Below are 25,578 nucleotides of genomic sequence, written 5' to 3'. Positions count from 1 at the left end.
CTCCACCCCTCCGCCGCGCTTTCCTCTCTGTCTCTCTCTTCCCCTCCCGCAGCCGAGGCTCCATTGGAGCAAAGATGGCCCGGGCGCTGGGGATGGCTCTGTGGCCTCTGCCCCAGGCGCTAGAGTGGCTCTGGTCGCAATATGGCGACGCCCAGGATGGGCAGAGCATCGCCCCCTGGGGGGCAGAGCACCGCCCCTGGTGGGCGTGCCGGGTGGATCCCGGTCGGGCGCATGCGGGAGTCTGTCTGACTGTCTCTCCCTGTTTCTAGCTTCAGAAAAATGAAAAGAAAAAAAATAAATAAATAAATAAAAAAAATAAAAAATAAAAATTATCCCTCTCCTCTCCACATGCACAGAGAAGGAGACACAAAAAAATATTAAAAATCACAAAATACCTTTTCCTCCCTTCTCCAAATCAGGTATAAATGAGAAGCATTTTCCCTCTATACCTGAACTACTCCAGAAGTGAATGCTACCAAGACAGTTAAAAACTGAAATGTTTGAATAACACAGTTTAAAATAATCAAAATAAGTAACACTACAAAAGGCAACAACTCATTTGATTAATGTTTCTTTTTTCCACTTTGCAGATCTGATCACTTTAAGGTGTTGTAGAAATCTTTGCCATTATTACAGTAAATGTAAAAGGAACACATCTCTTTTGTGAAGTTCAAGCATTTTCCATGATTCCTTCTACTAAGCGGATCAACAGTAACATGTAATCTCAACTAATCACTTGCCCATTATCAAGAAAAGGACATTAGTTGAATAGAAAGTAATTTTAGGATCATGATTTTAGACACAGGCCTACGTGAAAAAGTATACAGAACAACCCCCTCTCAACAGTTAAAATGAAACACTAGCATGTGTACATATATAAAAAAAACCCTTATGACACCCATCAATCCAAACAATAAAGGTAAACTAAGCCATTACATTTGATAAATCTTTCACTCACAAGGTGGCTTAGCTTACCTGCAAGAGTTGTTTACATTTATTATATTTTTCTGTTTTGTCAGCAATTTCTTTGGTCATTTCACAGACTTGTCCCTTCGTTAAAATGTCAAAATCTGTCTCGGCTATAACAAGGCAGAAAAAAAGATTATTAAAAAAAATTAGTTTTCCTCATATTATTTTTCTGTTCAGAGTAACTTAATGGTCAGTATACTGTGAATATAGTAAATGGAGTAATGAAGGGGAAAACATCTACTTAAAAATCTCTCTTCATCGACTAAATAAACAAGGAAGGGAATATATAAACTCTGGGGGAGAATTGTTAAATGTCACTTTGGCCAGACCCAAGTTCACATTCAGTAACGAAAGGGTCATTATTTTTTTTTAATTAGCTAAAAATAGTTCTAAAACTGCACAAAATTTTATATAACTGAATAGACAGGATAAGTAGGAAAGCCATACTCTCTGAGAAAACATTTTAAACCATTTTTCCAGGCCCTCATTACTATTCACTAGGTCTTTATTAAGTAAATACTGTGCACCATGTAGGTACCACAGCGGACGTGCAGAAATGGAAAACAGGATCCTGTTCTGTAGCAGCTAAACTTAATTAAATCTTTAATATAGGAAATTTACAATACATTTAAAAAGTATAAGACATCAACTGCCCAAACATTACACAAGGAAATATACTTTTATGTACTCTAGTACTCACTTTCATTATTGCTAAACCATTAACATAGGGTGAAAAGGAAAGAAATGAGGACAAATGAAAACCTAGAGTTAATTCAAATTTACATGTTGTTCATATATTCACTATGTCTCCCTAATCTGTTCTATAAATTAACATACTAATAAAAATTTTACATTATCCACTAACCAGTACACTAATGAGGAAAAAAGAGACCCTATTGATTCAAAGCAGCCAGTGAGAGAGAGGACACACTAAACAGGGCATTTGCAAGTCATTTCCCCACCTACCAGAACTAAGTGCCAGAATGTTTCAAAATTCCATGGACTTTAGTGGCATGTTAATTAAAAATTCAATTCCTGGCTTCTGTCCTACAGCCCAAAAGCTATCCACATTTGAGCTTACAAACACCAGGTCATTCAACACTTGTGAATATTCTCATGAAGCTAAATACTCGTTCACACTCACATTTTGTATACTCACTACATGCGTCACTTTCTCTTACTCTTAGCCCCTAACTTGTCCTCTGCCTCAGTTCCATCGCTTATAAAGATTTCTCTAACACCCTAAAAACCTTCCTCCTGGAACAAGGCAATATAATAAAGAAGTATAAATACTTTCCAAGGCAGGACACGACACAGAAAGTCTGAAGGACTTGTACCTGCAGAAGGCAGCGGCTTCCCACCCGCAGTGGAGGCGGCAGCAGTGGCTGGGTCTGTGTTTATCGAGGCGTCATGCACTTTCTGCTGATTCCCCATTTTCTTTGCGAAGACATTATTGGTATTGGCCTATTCAAAATGGTAATAATGCATTGTTAAACGACTTATCTTTTCTGCCTTCAGTCATTACGTAAACAATTACACCAAAAAATCCTGAAAGTGAACAGAGCTGCTACTGTCCTAAAAGCCAAAACTACTGAGTTACACACATCACTTCATTCACATTACAAGAGAAACCTTGTTTTTTCTGGTCAAAACATGAAAACCACCCAAACAAGCCATTCACAGAGTTCTCACAAACTTTCTACTACGACATCATAATATATACTTAAAGGCCCAAAACCAAAATCTCCACATGTGGGTCACACTTAAAGTGTAGCTGTTTTCCACAAAAGCCTTCCTATTTCATCTCCTGCATTTCTTGCTTCGTCTCCTTTCAGATTTCAGAAAAGACTGGGGAAACGTCTCTATCGTATAGTATAGTACAAATTAAAAAACTGTCCTCATAGAAAACCCGGCTGAGAAAGAGAACTGTAGTATCATTTTCAACTTCAGATTTTAAATGTGTTTCTTAATTTCCAAGACTCCATTATGTAATCAACTTTCTATTTAAAAAAAGATGAAGAAATAGGGCTCTCCTTTTCCCCTGCTGTTGCCCTTGCCTCCTTTGATGGTTCTCCAGCAAATAAAAATCCAAGATTAAAGAAAAAATACATCACTACAGTATTAGGCCAATGACTTTAAACAAGCAAGGGTCAATTCTATTAAAAGGGATGACATTTAGAATATTATAAATCTGATTTGCAAGCACAAACACTGCTGAAGGAGTATTTCATTTCACGCGTAGACCTCAGCTCTACATACTGACTGCTCCGAGAGCCTGCTGATCTGCTTCTGGAGCCTCTGGCACTCCTTGAACTTCTCTTTGTAATGGTCTGCTGCCATCTGAAGACGGAGTTTCAGATCTTCGACTTCTCTTCTCAGCTCATGTTCCAGTGTATCAGTTTTTTCCTAAGAGAGAAATGAACACTTCCTCTAAGAAAAAGATAAAAATTTTCTATCATAGTGTCATAGTAAATTCCAGCTTTTTTCTTTTTGGCTTTTTAAATTTTGTTTTGGAGTTCTGGTTAGAGAGCCGTATTAGTTAGCTCTCCTAATAAATCAGCTTTATATTCGTAAGGCTAAGATTCATTAAAAAACTAGAGAAGAACAATCCACCTCCTAGGGAGCAAGTATTACTCTTGTTAAATAACCATAATACCTTTTTATGCAGCTAGTAAATAAGAAATTCCGATATACCTGACATCAGAAAGTTTAATTAACAATAACAGAGCAGCTTTTATTAACCATTAGGAATTTGCTTACAGCAGTTTTTCTTAAAGCTTACATTAATTTCAACCCAAGAAGTTTCAATGACCAAACAAAATTAATGGAACCTTAAAATTCTGATCAGGAATCTGACCTGATTTATTGATATTTTAGCCTAACTCAGTGGTTCTCAACCTTTCTAATGCCGTGACCCTGCAATACAGTTCCTCATGTTGTGGTGACTCCAAACCAAAAAATAATTTTGGTGGCTACTTCATAACTGTAATTTTGCTACAGTTATGATTCGGAATGTAAATACCTGATATGCATTATGTATTTTCCAATGGCTTTAGGCGACCCCCTGGGGTCGCGACCCACAGGTTAAGAACCGCTGGCCTAACTCATTCTTACACAGAGTGTTGACTGAACAGAGACTCAGAACTCAGCTGCTGTACCTGGTCTCTCCTCACAGCACTGAGTTTCAGTTCTGCCACCGCATCTGCCAGCTGCTTCTTGACCTTCTCGTTTTCCAAGCGCGCAGTATGCAGATCTGCCATCATTTTATCTCGCACGTTTACAGTGTCACCAAGTTCTTTAGTCAGAAAGACAACTTCTTGTCGCGTTGCTTGAATCTGCTCCTCTGCTTTACGAAGTTGCTCCTTTAAACAAACTGTATCTTCCTGGAGAGAGGTAGATAAATGTATTTGTAATTAAAACATTCATGTAAAAAAATAAGCAGAAACTATTTTTACTCATATTTCAAAAGATCCAAAATTTTAAATTATTCATTATAGAGAGGGGAGGGAGAGAGAGAAGGGGGGAGGAGCAGGAAGCATCAACTCCCATATGTGCCTTGACCAGGCAAGCCCAGGGTTTTGAACCGGCAACCTCAGCATTTCCAGGTTGACACTTTATCCACTGCGCCACCACAGGTCAGGCCAAAATTTTAAATATAGCTTCTTACTCAGAACTTAAAGTACGTAAGTCTTGATGTGACTCTGCTCTGGAGTCCCCACATAACAATCCTATGCACTAGGCATCACTGCCACCCCTCCATACACAGGGAACTGCAGTCCAGGCGTCAGGCCACACTCAGGGCTGCAACGGCCTGGCTGAGATGCGAACAAAACTCTTGTCCCCCAGAATCTCTCCAGGTGGAAAGTGTTGACTCTCATTTTTTATAATCGTCAATAAATATAATCTCAGAAGCTTCTCTATAACTCAAAAAAAATTTTTTTAATGATTTTTTTCCTACTATCTTACCTAAAAAAAACCCAATATGGCCCTGGCCGGTTGGCTCAGTGGTAGAGTGTCGGCCTGGCGTGCAGGGGACCCGGGTTCGATTCCCGGCCAGGGCACACAGGAGAAGCGCCCATCTGCTTCTCCACCCCTCCCCCTCTCCTTCCTCTCTGTCTCTCTCTTCCCCTCCCACAGCTAGGCTCCATTGGAGCAAAAATGGCCCGGGCGCTGGGGATGGCTCCTTGGCCTCTGCCTCAGGCGCTAGAGTGGCTCTGGTCGCGACAGAGCAACGCCCCAGAGGGGCAGAGCATCACCCCCTGGTGGGCGTGCTGGGTGGATCCCGGTCGGGCGCATGCGGGAGTCTGTCTGTCTCTCCCCATTTCCAGCTTCGGAAAAATACCCCCCCCAAAAAAAACAACAACAATATATTAACATACCACCATTTCATATTACAAAAATACATAAGAGATTTAAACTTAAGTTTTAAAAAACTATTGATATTCAGGCCCTGGCCGACTGGCTCAGCAGTAGAGCATCAGCCCGACGTGTGGAAGTCCCAGGTCCAATTCCCGGCCAGGGCACACAGGAGAAGCGCCCATCTGCTTCTCTACCTTTCCCCCCCCCCCCCCCCCCCCCGCAGCCAAGGCTCCATGGGAGCAAAGTTGGCCCAGGCACTGAAGATGGCTCCATGGCCTCCACCTTAGGCACTAGAATGGCTCCGACTGCAGCAGAGCATCGCCCCCTAGTGGGCATGCCCGGTGGATCCCGGTTGGGTACATGCGGGAGTCTGTCTGCCTCCCCCATGCCTCTCACTTTATGGGGGGGAAAGGAGTATTGATATTCAAATAACAAAGATGAGGCACTGGGAAATGAGAATTGAGTACTTCTTAAACCTAAAAATATCTTTAAAAAGTTAAAATAGCCATGATAAAATTATTCCCTTTAACTAGACATTATGAGCTCAATAAATCTAGTTTATTCAACTTTCCTATTTTCATCTCTGTACAATAAATAATGTAAACTCAAAAAAAGTACAACTCATTTTTGGTTTTAAAATTGTTGACTCCGTAAAAGGAAATGTAAATTACTATTTATGTCATGCTGGGGTGCAGAAAACATTTGTAGGTATAACATTATTAGATCTCACTATGTAAACATTGTCAGCTTCTATGTGTTGAAAGAGTAAGAGAGGGTAAAATAATACTCTAGTAAAAAGAAGTTTTCTAATCAAGAACAGGAAAAACCGCCCTGGCTGGATAGCTCAGTTGGTTAGAGCACGTCCTGAGGTTGCCGTCTGATCCCTCCCTGGTCAGGGCACACATAGAACAGATTAATGTTCCTGTCCCTCCCTCCCTCCCTTCCTCTTTAAAATCGATAACATAAACATTAAAAAAAAGGAAAAACCTCAAACCAAAAAAAATTTAAAAGGAAATTTTGAAAGGAAAGAAATGGCTAGAATGCATATGAAAAAATATTCAATTCATAAACATTAAACATTTAAACATATCAGTCATAATTTAAAAAATTTTTAAAGATCAAAAATCATAATATTCCAATACATGAATGAGCTTATGATAATCAGCACATTTACAAACAGTTGGATTTACATAATCTGTAAGTGGTATAACTTTTCTTATCAGATTTTTCCAGCATTCATGAGCACCTTCAAAAAGCACATGGCAATGAAAGTCTTTGCAGCCATTACAAACAGTAGTATGTATCATACATTGTTGGTTTGCTAATTTTTCTAACCATCTTTCCCAAGTGAGAGGAGGGGCGATAGAGACAGACTCCCGCATGCACCCTAACTGGGATCCACCCGTCAACCCTCATCTGGGGCCGATGCTCTGCTCATATGGGGACATACTCTCAACCCAGCTATTTTTAGCACCTGAGGAGGAGGCTCCACAGAGCCATCCTCAGCATCCAGGGCTGATGCACTTGAACCAATTAAGCCATGGCTGTGGGAGGAAAGAGAAAGAGAGGAAGAGGGAGAGAGAAGGGGGTCAGGGAGGGGTGGAGAAGATGTTCACTTCTCTGTGCCCTGACTGGTAATTGAACCCAGAACATCCACGTGCCAGGCCAATACTCTACCACTGAGCCAAACAGCCAAAGCCAACATTTTTTAAAAACAATTTGAAAATAAATGAAATTTTTAACACTCGACCCAGCAGTTACACTTGGAGTTTATGCTACAGATTTATACATGTGCCTAGATATCTGTATAAGACTATTTAGATTCTGGCTGGGTAGCTCAGCTGGTAACAGCATCGTCCCCATACACCATGCAGGTTTTATTCCTGGTCAGGACACCCAGTCCCTGGGAACCACTGATCTACTTCCTGTGTCTATGGATTTACCTGTTCTGGACACATCATATCAACAAAACCATACAACATAAAAAAATACAAGTAACAATATTAAAATATTTTAAAAAGAAAGTTTATTGTAACATGCTTGTAATAGCCAAAGACTGTACATAACTAAAAACAATTACATACTATGTAGCTATTACGTAAAAGGAGGGATACTATACAGCCATTGTAATGAAGGAGCAAGAGCTATATGTGTACACAGACTGTAAGATGCCCAGACATTCCTTACATTTTTTTTTTTTTTTTCATCTTTTCTGAAGCTGGAAACAGGGAGAGACAGTCAGACAGACTCCCGCATGCGCCCGACCGGGATCCACCCGGCACGCCCACCAGGGGGCGACGCTCTGCCCACCAGGGGGCGATGCTCTGCCCATCCTGGGCGTCGCCATGTTGCGACCCTCCTGGGTGTCGCCATATTGCGACCAGAGCCACTCTAGCGCCTGGGGCAGAGGCCACAGAGCCATCCCCAGCGCCCGGGCCATCTTTTGCTCCAATGGAGCCTTGGCTGCGGGAGGGGAAGAGAGAGACAGAGAGGAAGGCGCGGCGGAGGGGTGGAGAAGCAAATGGGCGCTTCTCCTATGTGCCCTGGCCGGGAATCGAACCCGAGTCCTCCGCACGCTAGGCCGACGCTCTACCGCTGCATTCCTTACATTTTTAAAAGATCCTAAAACACTATATATTCCAATGTTGTTAGAATACATATAAATATATGTACACTCAACAGATTTCTAGAAAAAATTTAAGTCTATAATGATGTATCTGGGGAAAGACGAGGATTACTTTTACTTTGTCCTCTCCTGTACTCTTTGAATTCTTTTAAAACCATAATGTTATATTGCTTTTATAAGTTTAAACAAGTTTTAACAATTATGAATCATTATTACTAGGTATTTCAATACCTATGTTTCTCCTCACAGAAGTTTTGCTTTAATCGGAAAAATATAATGAGAAATTTTTAGAATTTTATTCAATAAGTATCAAATAAACTTTTCACCTTCACATTTGCAATCTGCTACATTAAATTTCCTAAAAAGTAACTTTGGCCTTAATCATTAATTCTAAATGTCAAGCATGTCTGACATTCCAGGTCTTATATTAACCTATGTCTGAGCATATTTAACCTATGTCTGTAAACTACTGAAAACATAATACTCATCCATTAAAATTAAGGAATAAATGTAAATCTACACAATGTAGTATTACAAAACCACTTTTTAAAAATTAGGAAAATCTCTATGAATTGATATGGAATGATTTCCAGTTTATATTGTAAAATAAAAACAGCAGCCCTGGCCAGTTGGCTGAGCAGTCAAGTATCCTCCTGGCATGTGAAGTCCCCAGTTCAAGTCCTAGTTGCGGCACACAGGAGAAGCAACCATCTGCTTCTCTACCCTTCCTCCTCCTCTCTCTCTCCCTCCAAGCAGCCGTGGCTAATTCGAGCAAGTTGGCCCCAGCTGCTAAAGATGGCTCCATGGCCTCACCTAAGGCAGTAAAATAGCATGGTTGCTGAGCAACAGAGCAAAGGCCCTAGGTGGGCAGAGCATCACCCCATAGGGAGCTTGCTGGGTGGATCTCGGTCCAGGTGCATGCGGGAGTCTGTTTGCTTGCCTATCTCTACTTAATAATAATAAATAATGATGATGATAATGTATAATATATCAAACAAATAAAAAATCCGAAGACTATAGTGATATATAAAAGTGGTTGATGACAACAGGGAACCTCTCCTCATTATAAAAGAATAACTTCTAATAAATGTAAAAAGAATGACAGAATTTTTAAATCACCATTTTGCTATCATTAATGTAATAACTGATGCAAGTGAGGATCATCAAGGAATTAAAAAAGCACTGAGTGAGAGATTACTGGGAAATAGGGTGTTCACATGAACTCAAGTATTATTCCACAGCTTACTCAACAATGACAGAAGGAAAGGCACTCACTGATAGAATGGAGAGACAGGCAGACATAACTTTAATGGGTAAAACTAACATCCTCAAGAAAGAAATGTAACCTATGTAATTTTTATATGACTGCAACAGAATGTACAAAAAACATCATCTGTGCCTTTTGGAAACATCATCTGTGCCTTTTCCTTCCAAAAACATTTGACCTGATCTAGTCATGAGAAAAGAACACACAAATCTAAATTATGAAACATTCTCTAAGTAAGCCTGAAGCCTTCAAAAACATCAATGTCATTAAAAATAAAAAAAAGGGCCCTGGCCGGTTGGCTCAGCGGTAGAGCGTCGGCCTGGCGTGCGGGGGACCCGGGTTCGATTCCCGGCCAGGGCACATAGGAGAAGCGCCCATTTGCTTCTCTACCACCCCCCCTCCTTCCTCTCTGTCTCTCTCTTCCCCTCCCGCAGCCAAGGCTCCATTGGAGCAAAGATGGCCCGGGCGCTGGGGATGGCTCCTTGGCCTCTGCCCCAGGCGCTAGAGTGGCTCTGGTCACGGCAGAGCGACACCCCGGAGGGGCAGAGCATCGCCCCTGGTGGGCGTGCCGGGTGGATCCTGGTCGGGCGCATGCGGGAGTCTGTCTCACTGTCTCTCCCCGTTTCCAGCTTCAGAAAAAAAAATAAATAAATAAAAAATAATAAAAAGTTTGGAATGCTATTATATATTAGAGACCCAAAACACAATAAATTAACATGATCTTTGACCACCCTGGATTGAGAAATTTTCAAGGTTATATAGAAATATATTTGGGACAATTTGTGGACTAAAACTATATACAAGAATGAGCACTACACATCAGAGTTAAATTTCTCAGGTATGCTGATGGTAGTAAGATGATAAAGAATGTATACTTGATAGGGAAGAAATGCTAAAATATTTCAGGTGAAATGTCTTAATACCTGTAACTAACTTTCAAATGGCTCAGAAAAGCCATATAAATGGAGATAATGATGGTTTGCCTTTATTTGAGGATATATTTATTGTTCTATTCCAACTTTTGTTTAAGTTTGAACTTCCTCAAAACAGAAAGCTGAGGGAGAGATGATTAAAAATAGAAACTACCACATTGTATACATTTAACAAAGATAATGTTTTACAATCTTCAAATACATATTGCAAAAGCACTTACCTTACTGGAGGTGGTCTGCAAATATGCCTTTTGCATACTATCTTTTTCAGCCAAACAGAAATGCAGTCTGCCAATCTCTTCTTTGAAGTGAGTTATCATGTTTTCTTTGTTCCCATCTAAATTCTTCAAAGTCTGGACCTCTGACACAAGCTTGGTATTTTCTATTTCTCTATTCTTCAAATGTACCTGTAATAGTGCTTGAAAATGTCAAGAATATTCTAACTCCATAACCTAAGTCAGTCAAAGTGTAAAATACTACTGTTTATCTCAAACCCAAATATGCTAAGGGAAGAAAGAGTTACTATTACTAGACTTGGAGTCAGCAGACCCAATTCTGCCAAGTAACTATGAGGGAGCAGAACACGGCTTTCCTGGTTTTGTAACCCTATTTTCTAAGTTTTCTTTTTTTGACTTTCCATAGAGACTAATAATTCTAAAGTCTAATAATATTACCTGATCTCTAAAGTCTTTTCTCTGATTTAATGATTTTACGTTCTCTTTAAAATCACAAATGGACCTGGATGCTCTTTTGGAGACAGATTATGTTACAGACATATTCAAATATAAAGGCGTAACAAGGTTCTGGAAAACATCTTAAGCAATTCAATTTTTGCTTGTGAAAACTACTATATCATTCCTTCCTGTGTGCCTAAAAATATTTTTAATTAATCCAATAGGTGTTCTAAGGAACTTCAGTTGCAGCTGCTCATTTTTTAACAGATATACAAGTTAAATTCCATAACTGATGTTATTATAAAGACTACCTGTATCTAGTTTCCACTGTAAAGGGCGACCGGGCTTTGGTTAAGAGTACCAGACATAAATGAATGAACATACTTCTTGCACTTTACTCTTTAAATGTATGGAATGCTGAAACACATCTCTGGTCACAAAGACAGAATATAATTCTGGGTCCCCTGAAGGGCTCAGCAGCTAAGACCTCTGCAGCATCATTATAAGAACACTACTTAATTTTCATAATCATCAGCTCATGACAGTGTTTCACCAATTCTTCTAAGTTCTGATAGACGGAGTAGGTCAGATGATTCTATAGGGGCTAGAGAACTCTCTGGTATTCACATCAACAACTTGGGGTGGAAATTTTGCGGTTAAGAATATAATAAGTCACCTGACCAGGTGATGGCACAATGGCTAGAGCACTGACCTGGAACCTCAGTGTCACCAGTGAAACCCCGAAGTCACCAGCTCGAGCAAGGGGTTGCGAGCTTGAGCATGGACTCACTGAAACGACCCCTTGGTCAATGGCTTCAGCAAGGGGTCAACGCTGGGCCTGAGCACCCCCCCCCCGCCAGTCAAGGCACACATGAGAAGCAATCAATGAATAACAAAAGTGACACATCTATGAATTGATGCTTCTCATCTTTCTCCCTGCCTGCCTGTGTGTGTGTCCCTCTCTTAAAAAATCAAACAAAAAAATTAAAAAGTAACTACCACCACCAAAAATATGTAGGAAAAACCCAGTGGCAATACAACAAATCATATTCTAGTTTCTCAGTACAAATTTTGACTCTCAAATACTGACTATATGCAGTGTTTTTATTTTTAATCAAATAACTGGTGTCCTTTTCTAATATAATCAGTTGATTAGATACATCCGGATCTAGCCAGATAATACTGACAACTCAGAAAGTTCTTAAAATTCCACATCTGAAACTACCGTCGGGAACTGTTTACGAGCCACTTGTCTCAATTTGCATCTACAACATTACTGACAACTAAGCTAAATATCTCAGAATCTTTTAAAAAGAGGTGAAGATTTGTTACAGGTGAGAATATGCTTTTTAAAATGACAGGCCCTGAAGATTATTCCAAAAGTTAAACTCGATGAGTAATGTTATCCCTGAAGTTTGTATGTTTTTGAAAGGAGAAAATACTTCGTTATATAAATTCTGCTAAACAGATGTGTTGTTACTATTAAGCCACTATGACTTATTATCCACTACCTGCTGAGTACCTAAAGCACCAGCAGATGAACTATATATACACAATGAGGCATTTTTTAAATATGTCTCCAAATCCTTTGACACTCCTCTCTTCCAGACTTGGAGCCTAATTCCCCTCTCCGTGTCGCTGGACCATGTCCCTTGCTTCAGTGCACATCCTTGGAGACCTCTTCCTGCTCTCCCTTGGATGGCTCTCTAAGGGAAGCTGGCTGCCACGTTGTAAGGACAGTCAAGCAGCCACTGAAGAGGCCACACAGCAAGAAACCGAAGGGCTTTCCTGCCAGCAGTCAAGTGAGTGAGCCACCTTGACTGATCCTTCAGTTCCAATTGGGCCATCAAGTGACTGCAGCCTAACCAACCTCCTGAACTGCAACGACACAGGAGACCCTAAGCTCTGACAACTCAGCTAAGCTGCTCCCCAATTCCTGACCACTCCCTAAGTTTTACAGTAATTTCTTACACAGTGATAGAGAGCAAAAACGGAAAGATAAATTACCTTGTAAAGTTCCTTCTCATCCTTTTCCGTCTTCAACTGATAGTCAAGTTGTTCTTTTTCACTCTGCACCTTCCTGAGTTTGTCCTTCAAACTGGGTTAACGTCAAGAAATAGAAATAAAAACAAAAAAACCAACTTTGTTAAAACGTAAAGGTAGCTTTAAAAAGTGTCAAAGATTAAGCAAAGAGGAAAAACTCACAGACATGGACAACAGTTTGGTGAGTACAAGAGGGAAAGGGAAGTGGGGGGAGGGAAGAAGGGGAGGGAGAGATGGTGAGGGAGGAGGGGAAGGAGAGATGGTATGGGGGAGAGGAAGGAGAGATGGTGAGGGAGGAGGGGAAGGGAGAGATGGTGAGGGAGGGGGGTAGGGAGAGATGGTGAGGGAGGGGGGAAGGGAGAGATGGTGAGGGAGGGGGGAAGGAGAGATGGTATGGGGGAGAGGAAGGAGAGATGGTGAGGGAGGAGGGGAAGGAGAGATGGTGAGGGAGGAGAGGAAGGAGAGATGGTGAGGGAGGAGGGGAAGGAGAGATGGTGAGGGAGGAGGGGAAGGAGAGATGGTGAGGGAGGAGGGAAAGGGAGAGATGGTGAGGGAGGAGGGGAAGGAGAGATGGTGAGGGAGGAGACGAAGGAGAGATGGTGAGGGAGGAGGGGAAGGAGAGATGGTGAGGGAGGAGGAGAAGGAGAGATGGTGAGGGAGGAGGGGAAGGAGAGATGGTGAGGGAGGAGGGAAAGGGAGAGATGGTGAGGGAGGAGGGAAAGGGAGAGATGGTGAGGGAGGAGGGAAAGGGAGAGATGGTGAGGGAGGAGGGGAAGGGAGAGATGGTGAGGGAAGGAGATTTGACTAACAGAATTTTTTTTCAAGTGTCAGAAATACCTGTCCAATTCAGTTTCTTTTTCAATTGCTTTATTTGTCATTAACAAAATATCTTCCTCAAGCTTGGCAGCTTTGGATGTAGCGTAAGTGTAGCTCCTCTTAAGTTCTTCATTTTCCATTTTTAAGCTTTCTGATACTTTGGTAAGTTCCTTAGAAACAACAATAAAGTATTGTGAGAAACATTAATTAGACAAATATGCATCTTTAAGAAATCTATGTATTCTTATATTTTAATACATTTGTACCTCTCAAAGTGTAGCTAAGAATAAAAACTAAACCTGAAATTGTAACATATTCAACTTTACCCATACTAAACTAAGCAATTTTTCTTGCACTTTTCATTTTCCTACATGTTTGTTGATTTCACTAACTTCTCCACCAGAGGGCAGACAACAAAGATGAGAAAACATTTTTTTCAATTAATCACTTTGATTTTTCACATCTCACTCACTTTTCAATGTTATCCCAATGACAAATCAGGTTTCACATGATACCACCGATGTTAATTTTTTTTTTTTTTATTTATTGATTTTTAGAGAGAGGGGAGAGAGAGAGAGAGAGAGAGAAGGGGGAGGAGCAGGAAGCATCAACTCCCATATGTGCCTTGACCAGGCAAGCCCAAGGTTTCGAACCGGCAACCTCAGTGTTCCAGGTTGACGCTTTATCCCACTGCGCCACCACAGGTCAGGCACCACCGATGTTAATTTAACACTCACTTCTTCTAGCAGAGATCATTAAGTGCCACTGGTAATTATACCAAAGTACTAAGTTAAAGTATCTGCCTAAAACACTGTTCCTAATGTGTTCAAAGAAATTGAAACAATTATAACAGAGGTAGTAAAAATGTATTTCTATTTAAAATAGAATATTCTACCTCAAATAGATATTTTAAAAGTATAAAAGTTTGCATCAATTAAGACAATTAAGGTAACTTATGAGAACCTGATCAAACTCTTCTCTATGCCTGTTTTATAATTTGCAAAACAAAGACAGTAAGACCTTTTCCGCCTAGTTTATAACAATGCATATGGAGGTACACTGTTATAAAAACTATACATCAAAATAATTGATGGTAAATTGTTTTTGATAAAAACAATTTTTTAATTTCTCATTCATAAAAGTACACCAACCCCCGAAAAATCACCATTTAGTCCATTTACAAGTATCAAATGTTGTAACAGTATTTATAAGTCACTTTGATTTTCATAAACTCAGCCAAATTTCTACCTATAGGTAAAATTTTATTTTAAACACCTTGCTAGAATATGAAAATTGGTATGTTGCATCTATACTTCATTAAAAAGTTTATCACAACAGTGGATAATACAATCCTCTCTTGGTTTATTTTTCCTCAAAGCAAATGACTGCCTTACTGAATGTGCAACATTAACCAAGGATCGTTATACAAAGCTAAACTTTTTGTGATTTCAGTGACACAGCACCAAGAAAGCAAACAGTAGTAATGCTGATATCATTGTTGTCAATACCCAACTATTTCCGTAAAAACTGACACATTTTCAATACTTGTCTTGCTGATTCAGAGACAGACCAGAAAGGTTCCTATATATTTTACATGTTTTACCTTTCATTTTACAAAATGTTCTCTTGGCACTGCAAATAGGCTACAGATTTATCCCTAGGACAAAGACTACATTAGACTGCCCAGAGGCAAAAAATAGTTTCTTATTCTGCAATTAATGAAGTTGTACAGTACATAATCAGCATTCTAAAAAGATATGAGGCAACTAGAAAAGAGTCATAAGCAACTAAATGCAAAACATGAACTTGTTGCTTTATCTTTGAGTCCATTAAACTCTACCGCGAGTCATAAATTAATTCTAACTATAACTTGCGAGTTTCACAATCTCACTGGTACCCATAAAGACACCAGATATCTCCTTAGCATCCAAGCCTATTTGTAAAAGCATGAAAACACTAAAGTAGAGATTATTTTTCAGATTTCTAGTTTTCATATCTGAGGCAAGCATCTTCAACGTGGCTGTCTTCCTTAGCATGAATGGCATCAGGGCCCTTAGTATACAGTATACAAACAAAACACTAAGAATCATGTTTTTAAAAACTAACTTCTTGCCGGGCGGTGGCACAGCAGATAGAGCATTGGACTGGGATGTGGAAGACCCAGGTTCGAGACCCCGAGGTCGCCAGCTTAAGCGAGGGCTCATCTGGTTTGAGCAAAAGCTCCCCAGCTTGAGCCCAAGGTCGCTGGCTTGAGCAAGGGGTTCCTCGGTCTGCTGAAGGCCCGTTGTCAAGGCACGTATGAGAAAGCAATCAATGAACGATTAAGGTGTTGCAACGCGCAATGAAAAACTAATGATTGATGCTTCTCATCTCTCCGTTCCTGTATGTCTGTCCCTGTCTATCCCTCTCTCTGACTCTCTCTCTGTGAAAAAAATAAATAAATAAAAATAAAAAAAAAACACTAACTTCTTTAAAAAGTAAAATCTATAGCACAATCTTTGAAAAACATTTGAAATTTGAGGTAAACAGTAATTTGCTTAATATTTGCAAATCATGCCAAAAGGCACCATAATTCTAATATTAAAACATACTCGCAGATAAATCTGCTACTTATTCCATGAAGAATAATTACTGCCCATATTCCAAGAGCAGAGTTTAAATGCAATGAAATGTGATGAAGATTTTTACTAACTGTTAAAAATCTGCCATGAGCAAATACACTTAAAGACTATAAGAGAATACCACTTTAAAGGATGACATTTTTTGGTTGGGGAAGAGAGGGAAGATAAGTCACAAACATGTAATGTCTATATTATTTCCTGAACATGTATACATTCAACAGACAAGTAATTTTAACACTGATAACTGAAATTTGCTGAGAAAATAAATGTCTCAAGGGAAAAAAAAAAATTTGAGTAGAAGGAGGTGTTAATTAACCAGATGGAAGAAATCCTTTCACAATGTGTATGTATATCATCAAATTATCATGATGTATACTTTAAATATTTTAGTTTTGCCAATTATACCTCAATAAAGCTGAAAAAAATAAACTAGAAAATACTCAATGATACAAGTCTTATGAAATACTATAAAAAATGCTTCATGTTACACGTCTTAATCTATGCAAATATTATGAGCTGGTTCAAAGTATGTATTTTAGAAACAAAATATTATAAATTTCCTGAAACTATTATTAGCAAATCAGGGACAAAATGAAAAGTAAATTGGCTTTAAGATATTACTATATACACATAAATAATAACCATCACTACACATTAAAATTACACCTCGTGTCTTTTCTTCTCAAAAACAATTGATTAAAAAAAATTAGAAATCCAATGACATTGTAACTTCAATATTGGTTTTTGGCAATTCCCACATATGAGATTATATATTTATATATATAAAATTGAGGCAATTCCATATATTAAGCAATTTAAATGCCTTAAACTACTTCTGTCCAAAACTGGGTATCCAATGCAATGATGCTTTCAAGAAGGGAAAGCCAAAAATATAAATACAGAAGAGATCCACACTAGCCAGAGCCACCATAATGAATGACCTTGTCATGTTCTCTCACTCCTATATATATATCCTATCCCTATGTATCCCACATGATGGTAATGACGCAGAGTACCCATCTTAGTTTGTGAAACTTAAGAACCAAAACAGTAGGTATACATCACATGCTTTTTGCATTGTATAAGCAATATACCATATATTTAGTATCCTCAAAAAGGATTTGGTGTGGGACAAAACACTTGAAAATGCATCTTATATCATCATTCAAGTTAAGAATACTTCAATTCATTGTTTGGGCTCCAAAAAATTATAAGCTAACGAAAAAACTCAACAGGGTCACAGGTGTTTTAGTCCTATCTGAAAAGCAAGAGTTAACATCACTGGTTCCCTAAGCCTCAGCTTCCGATCTTTTAATTTTCAAATATGTATCTAGTCCTTCAAAACAAGAATAATGAATAGAAAAGCAAACTGCTTTTACATAAGTCTAATAAATGCAAAGTTGTTGTAAAAAAGACTAATTAACACAATGAAATATTGACAATAAAAAGGAATAAAGTACTGAGACACAGAAGGCCACATGGGATTCCACTTGCATGCAATGTTCAAAATACACAAACCAACAGACACAGGAGATTGGACTAGTGGTTGCCTGGCACTGAGGAGCAGAGAAATGCAGGATGTCCACAAACAGGTACAAGATTTCTTTTGAGGGTAATGAAAAATATTCTAAACTTACATTATAGTTGCACAATTCTGTAAATATAACCACCAATGAATTGTATGCTCAAAGTGGTGAGCTTTTAGTTTGTAAATTACATCTCAATAAAGCAGATTAAGATCAGTTATTCCAGTTTATTTTTTAAATATATAAATAAATCAATAACAACAGCCTGACCAGTGATAGCACAGTGGATAGTGTGTCGACCTGGGAAGCTAAGGTCCCTGGTTCGAAAGCCTGAGGTCGCCAGCTTGAGCGTGGGATCATCACCATAACCCCATGGTTGCTGGCTTAAACAAAGGGCCATTGGCTCAGCTGAAGTCCCCCCCCCCACACAGTCAAGGTACATATGGGAAACAATCAATGAACAACTAAAGTGCCTCAACTATGAGTTGATGTTTCCCATATCTCTCTCCATTCTGTCTCTCTTTCAAAAAAAAGTAAAGAAATAAATAAAAAGATCAATTAGGTAAGGTCGTATCTTCAGCACTCAGAGGAGGAAGTACAGAGTCATGAAGAAGCCCGGTATAGCAGAGAGTGTCATGAAGAGCACTGGCTGGAACCAGACTGCCTCCCACATTTCAGGGTGTTCTTCAACTCATGGGCTAAGTACATGCTGTAACTGGCCATTGGCATGAGTCATCTTCTCACCACTCCTCTGACTTGCAATAAAGTAGAAAAAGGAAAAAAAAAAAAGATTGGCATTCCACTTTGGAAACTGACAAATCCAGTTTTAAATAAGAGAAAAGTTTAAAGACTACAGAGAAAAAGAATACAATTATACAAAAACAGCAAGAGAGATAAATTGACTGAATAAAAAAATTATCTGAATGCCCTAATAGCCAAGGTAGGCACATAGGATGAGATTTTATTATATTTTATTATTTGGTGTACCTGCTATAAAAGTTCTAAAAACCTGGTTCCTTAGCCAAACAGCCTGTCCTGTTCCTACTGCAGGACACCACCTGTTCCCCAAGAGTACAACTGGGAGAGTAACTGCCTACTTTCAACTAACAAGGCTCATGTTCACATAAACAGAGATGAAGTCTGGCCTGTGGTGGCGCGGAGGACAAGCATTGACCTGGAGTGCTGATGGCACTGGCTGGAAACCGTGGACTTGCCTGGTCAAGGCACATACAAGAAGCAATCATTACGAGTTGATGCTTCCTGCTCTTCCCCCTGCCCTCCTCTCTCCTCTCTCTAAAAAATCAATGAATAAAATCTTGAAAGAAAAAAAGACAGAAGACTACAGATATTTATAAGGAGACTTATAATTATACACATTGTTTACCCTCTAACTCCAAGGAGCAATCCTCAAACAGAACAAGGCACGAGAAATCTTTTCAGAATTTATGCCGTTTGATAGCATCTCTGCAGAGGTATGCAATACACAACCACTGCGCTGGAGTATTAAAATTGTTGAGAATTGCCGCACTAATGGTTAACAATTATTTTTAAATTTTTTATTAACTTTATTGGGGTGACACTGGTCAATAAAATTATACGGGTTTCAGGTGTACAATTCTACATCATCTGTACACTGCCAAGTCTCCCTCCATCACCATCTATACCCTCTACTTTCCACTACCCCCCTTCCCTCCTGCCACCTCTACACTGCTTGTGTCTGTGTTCTTTTTCTTTAATCTCTTCACATTTTATCAAGCAATTGCTCTAAGCCTTGTCAAATAATGGAATACACTCCATCCTTAGAAAACAATACGTCAATCCTGTCAACATATAAAAATATATCTGATTAGTTGTGAGATTGTAACAGAGAATCACAATCTGTATAAGTTTGTCAAAACTAATAAATCACTTTATCTTGTGATATGTTCTTGTGAAAATATTAAACAAGTCAATGATTAGGTTACAGCTTCCCCCACCCCCATTTATTTTGGCTGTAAGATCCACTTGTTATCTCTAATGAAACAACACTGCTTCATACTTACACTGCTCTTTTTTTTTTTAGCTCAGGAGATTGCATCATTATTAATTAATGATTTTAGGATAATTTACAAGATTTCTCACATCAAGAATTTCAAAATTTTGTCTAACACTACATGTCAGTTTACTGAATTCTGCTCTTTGGGAAAGTAATTTAACTACTTTATTCTATTTTCCCTTATTCAGTGTTGATCATTCCTAATTGTATCTCAACCCCTCCCCTCAAAATCAATCAAATATTCTACCATTAGACATAAAGCATTTAGAAATAGTTGTCAGGTACTATGTCATCAAACCTAGTACCAAAAATCCAATTTTTAATCATTTACAACATAAAATCTGTGTCAGAAGGTGGATAGAAACTTGCCTTTTTATTATATAAATATCTTGTTCTATTTTTTTCTTTTTTCTTTAATTTTTATTGATTTTAGTGAGAGAGGAAGGGGAGAGGGAGAGAGAGACAGGAACATCAATCTGTTCCTGTATGTGCCCTGACTGGGGATCAAACTGGCCACCTCTGCAGTTCAGGACGATGCTCTAACCCAGTGGTCCCCAACACCCGGGCTGCAGACCAGTACTGGTCCGTGGGCCATTTGGTACTGGTCCGCAGAGAAAGAATAAATAACTTACATTATTTCCGTTTTATTTATATTTAAGTCTGAATAATGATTTTTTTTTTTTTTTTTTTTTTATTTTTCTGAAGCTGGAAATGGGGAGAGACCGTCAGACAGACTCCCGCAAGCGCCCGACCGGGATCCACCCGGCACGCCTACCAGGGGCGACGCTCTGCCCCTCTGGGGCGTCGCTCTGTTGTGACCAGAGCCACTCTAGCGCCTGAGGCAGAGGCCAAGGAGCCATCCCCAGCACCCGGGCCATCTTTGCTCCAATGGAGCCTCGCTGAGGGAGGGGAAGAGAGAGACAGAGAGGAAGGAGAGGAGGAGGGGTGGAGAAGCAGATGGGCGCTTCTCCTGTGTGCCCTGGCCGGAAATTGAACCCGGGACCTCTGCACGCCAGGCTGACGCTCTACCACTGAGCCAACCAGCCAGGGCCAATGTTTTATTTTTAAAAAATGACCAGATTCCCTGTTATATCCGTCTTGACGCTTGTCTCGGTCATGTGATACATTTATCCGTCCCACCCTAAAGGCCAGTCCGTGAAAATATTTTCTGACATTAAACTGGTCCATGGCCCAAAAAAGGTTGAGGACCACTGCTCTAACAAACTGAGCAATCCCACTATGGCTTTTTTTTTTTTTTAATTCTATTTATTTTTTACAGAGACAGAGAGTCAGAGAAAGGGATAGACAGGGATAGACAGACAGGAACGGAGAGAGAAGAGAAGCATCAATCATTAGTTTTTCATTGCACACTGCAACACCATAGTTCTTCATTGATTGCTTTCTCATATGTGCCTTGACCGCAGGCCTTTAGCAGACCGAGTAACCCCGTGCTGGAGCCAGCGACCTTGGGTTCAAGCTGGTGGGCTTTTGCTCAAACCAGATGAGCCCGCACTCAAGCTGGCGACTTCGGGGTCTCGAACCTGGGTCCTCTGCATCCCAGTCCGACGCTCTACCCACTGCACCACCGCCTGGTCAGGCCTATGGCTTTTTTTTCAACACAGGGTTTTCACTCACTTTAACTGGCTTGGATCTTGAAAAACCTGGGTTTCAGGCCATATACTGTATCAACTCCTATCAATTATGCAAGACACAACTAACCTTGTGCTCTGCTAGCAGTTGTTCACATCTTTCTTCACATCTTTCCTTTTCATAGCTCAGCACTCTTTCCAGCCTTTCAACTTGTTCTCGGAGTTGTGTTGTTTCTTTTTCCAGAACAGCAATTAACTTTAACAGCTCTTCTTTTTCTTTCATGGTTTTCTCAATTTTCAACTGTAAAACAAAAAACTCATTGTTTTCTATAATCCTAGAATATGTTACAAATTGCTTTCCATTTCAAAAAAGTAGTAAAGAAATTCACAGAAAAATTTTTTACATGCTACTTTGTATCAATCAGCCATTTTTAGAGATTTTTCTGTTCAGGCAGAAAAGTTCATGAATCATCAATTTAAACCTTCTTTTAGTTAAGCAAAGAAGAAACAAATTAAAGGTACAAAATTAATGAATTTTATTATAAAGTTTCCTATTAAATCACTTTTCAAATCAATACTAAAAACAAAGCATAAAATTTCAGAAGTGATTTAACTTTCAGCTTTTATCTTGAGTAATAATCAAGAAGAAAATGTATACCCCTTCTTAAATGCATATTTACGGGAAATGGTAGAATCTATTAAGAACTTCCCTTATGTCACATAAGGCCTTTATCTATGGGATTACTATCAAGAGTTTTGGTTCTTTAACTAAGATACTGAGGAACACATTTCTATAAATAATGGCCTCTTTGTGGCTAAAGAAAACAAACTTTATAAGTAAACACAAATTTGATAAAAATGCAAACTATAACAATATATTAATATAATTGACGATTATAGGAATACTAACGGTTACTCTCAGTTCTGGAAAATCTAAACTCCCAATAGTCTAAAAAATTACTAAATTAAGAGACCTAAAAGAGTAGTAAATGAAATGGTTACTATTTCTCTTACAGCCAGAAATCAATGATTCTAACAGAGGAAGACTGTACATTCAGAGGAAGACATCACACAGGAGGCATTACACACAGCTGAAATAAAATGTTTTCCCACAATACTGTTATACCCCAAGTCAGTTTTCTGGGGTCATGGAAACAAACTGATTAAACTCTAAAATGGCTTTTATAAAAGTTGAATGGCTAAAAATTTTTAGAATGACCCTTCTACCTCATTCATCATGCCAAATGAAAATGACAGAAGTAAATGCCCTCCAAATAGAAACCTTTATTCACTGACTTTCCTTTGTATCTTGCCTATTTTTTTTTTAAATTACTTTTGGCTCTAAATTTTCTGACAGCTTGAAAACATAGATACATCTTGATATGGTACAAAAAGAAATATAAAAGAACCACATTTTCCCAGTGATTCAATTAGCACATACTATCTGAAGAGTTTATTGAACCTTAAGTAGAAATTTTTAGAAGAAATTGAAATTAGATAAAAATACATACAAGTCAATATTTCTGCCCCAATTTTGTATTCTGAAATCTTTCAAGTACATAGCAGTTAAAATTTTACAATGAAAACCCATACACCCATCATCAAAATTCACTTAATATTTTTCCGTGTTTATTTTACCTCCCTTTATATTCAGTACTTAAGTTTACTAATGTAATTTTCTCTTGGTGGAGGGACTAAACCATTTGAAAAAAACTTCACCCCTAAGTACTCATAGCAAGCGTCTTCTAATAAGAACAGTTTCCTATTCAACCACTACCACTGTAATAGCCAAGAAAAGGAATAATTTTATAACATCCAACAGACAGTCCATAAATATCCTCCACTACACCCAAACTATCAATTTTTTTAAAACTCTAAGATCCAGTCAAGATTCACACAATGTAGGGTTATGTTTCATTAATCATTTTTAATGTCAACACTACTCTATATGTCCCCCATTTGTAATAATTTTGTGAAGTTTTAGATAAAATCATTAAATATTTTTAATGAATTTGGAAATTCAAAAGACTTCTCCAAAAGCTGGTCAGAACATAAAAATATTTTATCTCTGAAATATTTCCCTAAGATATATTTATATTTCCTTTATATAAAGTAGAAGGAAACAAAAGAAATTGTACAATATTCCAATTTACTTAGAAAAAGTGCACAGAAGAGATGTAGATGTCAAAATGCCCATTTTTCTCCTGGCTGAAATCAGGGTGGGCTAACAAGTATTCAAAAAGCTGCAATATAAACTAACTGCATTCTTCTTAAGAGCCAGGCTTGTTTAAGCATCTCTGACCAACAGTCAAATACCAGGCTAAACGCCTTGATCATCAGGCAGTTGTCAACACAAAATGTTTTAGTCACCCCATAAAAGTTACATTTCTTTATTTAAGATAAGAGAGGAATTTCTGGAAGAGGGAAGAAAAGATAGGGAAGAATGCACAAAAAATTACTAGTTCCTACAAGCCTTCTTAATTTGCCTCATTTAAAGTATGTATTGTATCTATAACCGCTTGTTTTTTTCTCTAATCTGTTTTTGAAGGTAAGATAAAATCAGAGACATAAAACATTTATATATATATATAATTCATCTGACGCTTAAGAAAAAGCAATGACCTGTCACAGACTAAATGTGAATGTAAATTAACCAATATTGTATGTTGAATCAATTAAAGAAGCTGTTTTTCCATAGAAATGCAAATGTAACATTCTAGTACTTAGGTTTAGGGTAAAGATATTAAGAATTATCTTGAAATAAGAATATTGTTCCATTTTCTTACTAATAACTACTAAAAATTAAGATATAAAGCATTATTAGACATCTGCACAGTAAACTTCTATTGAAGCCAATACAATGACTCCAAACTATGCAATTAATAGGAAGAAGCTTTTCACCTTTCCTTTTTTAATTATGGTTAATCCAAGCTTGTTCATTTGATCAGAGGACGGGGGAAAGAAAATCATTATAAAAATCTTCACTCCAAACTGAAGAGACTGGGCTGCTTCCCTGACTCACCGCCACATTTGGGATCCAGCTTGCTCATGGTACAGGAAAATAAAGTTTACATCCAATGACAGATTTACTGCTTTATACCACTTTCCCTCCAGCTTCACCCGCTAAAGCTGCACTATTCTACAATTAATTGACTAGGCTACCACCAAAGAAGAAAGATTACAGTGAGGGAATATTCCTTCAATAGTGATTTACTGCACATCTACTATGCACAAAATACTGATAGGCCCTAGGGACAGCCCCTGCCACAGTGAAATCAATATAATTGTGACAGAAGCTTTTAAAGTATTTCAAAAATAACCTGCTAACTTTATTATTTTAGTTTAAATCATTTGCTTTTTAGGTTATACTGTTCCATAACCTGAAAATTCTTAAAATGCCAATTAACACATTCTTAGATGCTCTGTTCTTAAAATTATCTATAAATCACTAGCTCACTGTTGGTACCAACCTCAAGAAGGCCAGCTTTTGTGGTCACCACCAACATGTCAGAATTTCCTTCATCTTCCATAGTAAGCAACTCTTCAACTGGAGAAGCAGCTCGAAACTGGAAAGGGGTGCTTGCCCCACGAATTTCACCCTTATGGGTAACATAGCAGAACTGATAAAATTCTCCATCATCATTTGGGAGGTAATACCCTAGGAGGAAGTTAACAAACCAAAATTATTAGCCTGACCTGTGGCAGTGCATTGGATAGAGCGTCGACCTGGAATACTGAGGTCGCCAGCTGAAAACCCTGGCTTGCTCTGTTGAGGCACAATATAAGAAACAGCTACTATAAGTTGATGCCTCCTGCTCCTTCCCCCGCCTCTTCTCTTTCTCTATCCCCTCTCTAAAATCAACAAATAAAATCATTTTAAAAATTATTTAACTTCCTATAATAAATGTTATCTGATTTAACAATACTCGCCATCTCCTCCCATTCCTGACCCTGTTCTAGGCATTTAAGATAGGTCTCTCCTCTTATCATTCATAAATTATCAAACCAGACTTTCCTTTCTTCCTTTAACATGCCCAAATTTTTCTTATTTTATGTCTAAACTTACATTCCCAGAGCATCCTCTAGTCTTAAGAGCAAAACTAATCTGAGTGTCAAATATG

General features: G+C 38.6%; 1 protein-coding gene across 2 annotated transcripts in view; it reads right to left on the bottom strand.

Moving 5' to 3' along the window:
- Nucleotides 1–25,578, bottom strand: part of TAX1BP1 (Tax1 binding protein 1) — a 58,647-nt gene that overhangs the window by 15,980 nt on the left and 17,089 nt on the right. For both annotated transcript variants that reach the window (XM_066238602.1, XM_066238603.1), the window contains exons 4-12: nt 24,928–25,115; nt 21,588–21,758; nt 13,708–13,856; nt 12,835–12,925; nt 10,375–10,560; nt 4,128–4,352; nt 3,229–3,375; nt 2,307–2,433; nt 976–1,079 (exon numbers count right to left, since the gene is read on the bottom strand). In XM_066238602.1, the coding sequence (XP_066094699.1) occupies nt 976–1,079; nt 2,307–2,433; nt 3,229–3,375; nt 4,128–4,352; nt 10,375–10,560; nt 12,835–12,925; nt 13,708–13,856; nt 21,588–21,758; nt 24,928–25,115 (1,388 nt within the window). The remainder of the gene's footprint in view (nt 1–975; nt 1,080–2,306; nt 2,434–3,228; nt 3,376–4,127; nt 4,353–10,374; nt 10,561–12,834; nt 12,926–13,707; nt 13,857–21,587; nt 21,759–24,927; nt 25,116–25,578) is intronic.

The sequence above is a fragment of the Saccopteryx bilineata genome, chromosome 7 (assembly GCF_036850765.1).
Source record: "Saccopteryx bilineata isolate mSacBil1 chromosome 7, mSacBil1_pri_phased_curated, whole genome shotgun sequence".
Taxonomy (NCBI): domain Eukaryota; kingdom Metazoa; phylum Chordata; class Mammalia; order Chiroptera; family Emballonuridae; genus Saccopteryx; species Saccopteryx bilineata.
The sequence above is the reverse complement of the archived record's forward strand: the minus strand, read 5'-3'. Positions and strand labels throughout refer to the sequence as shown.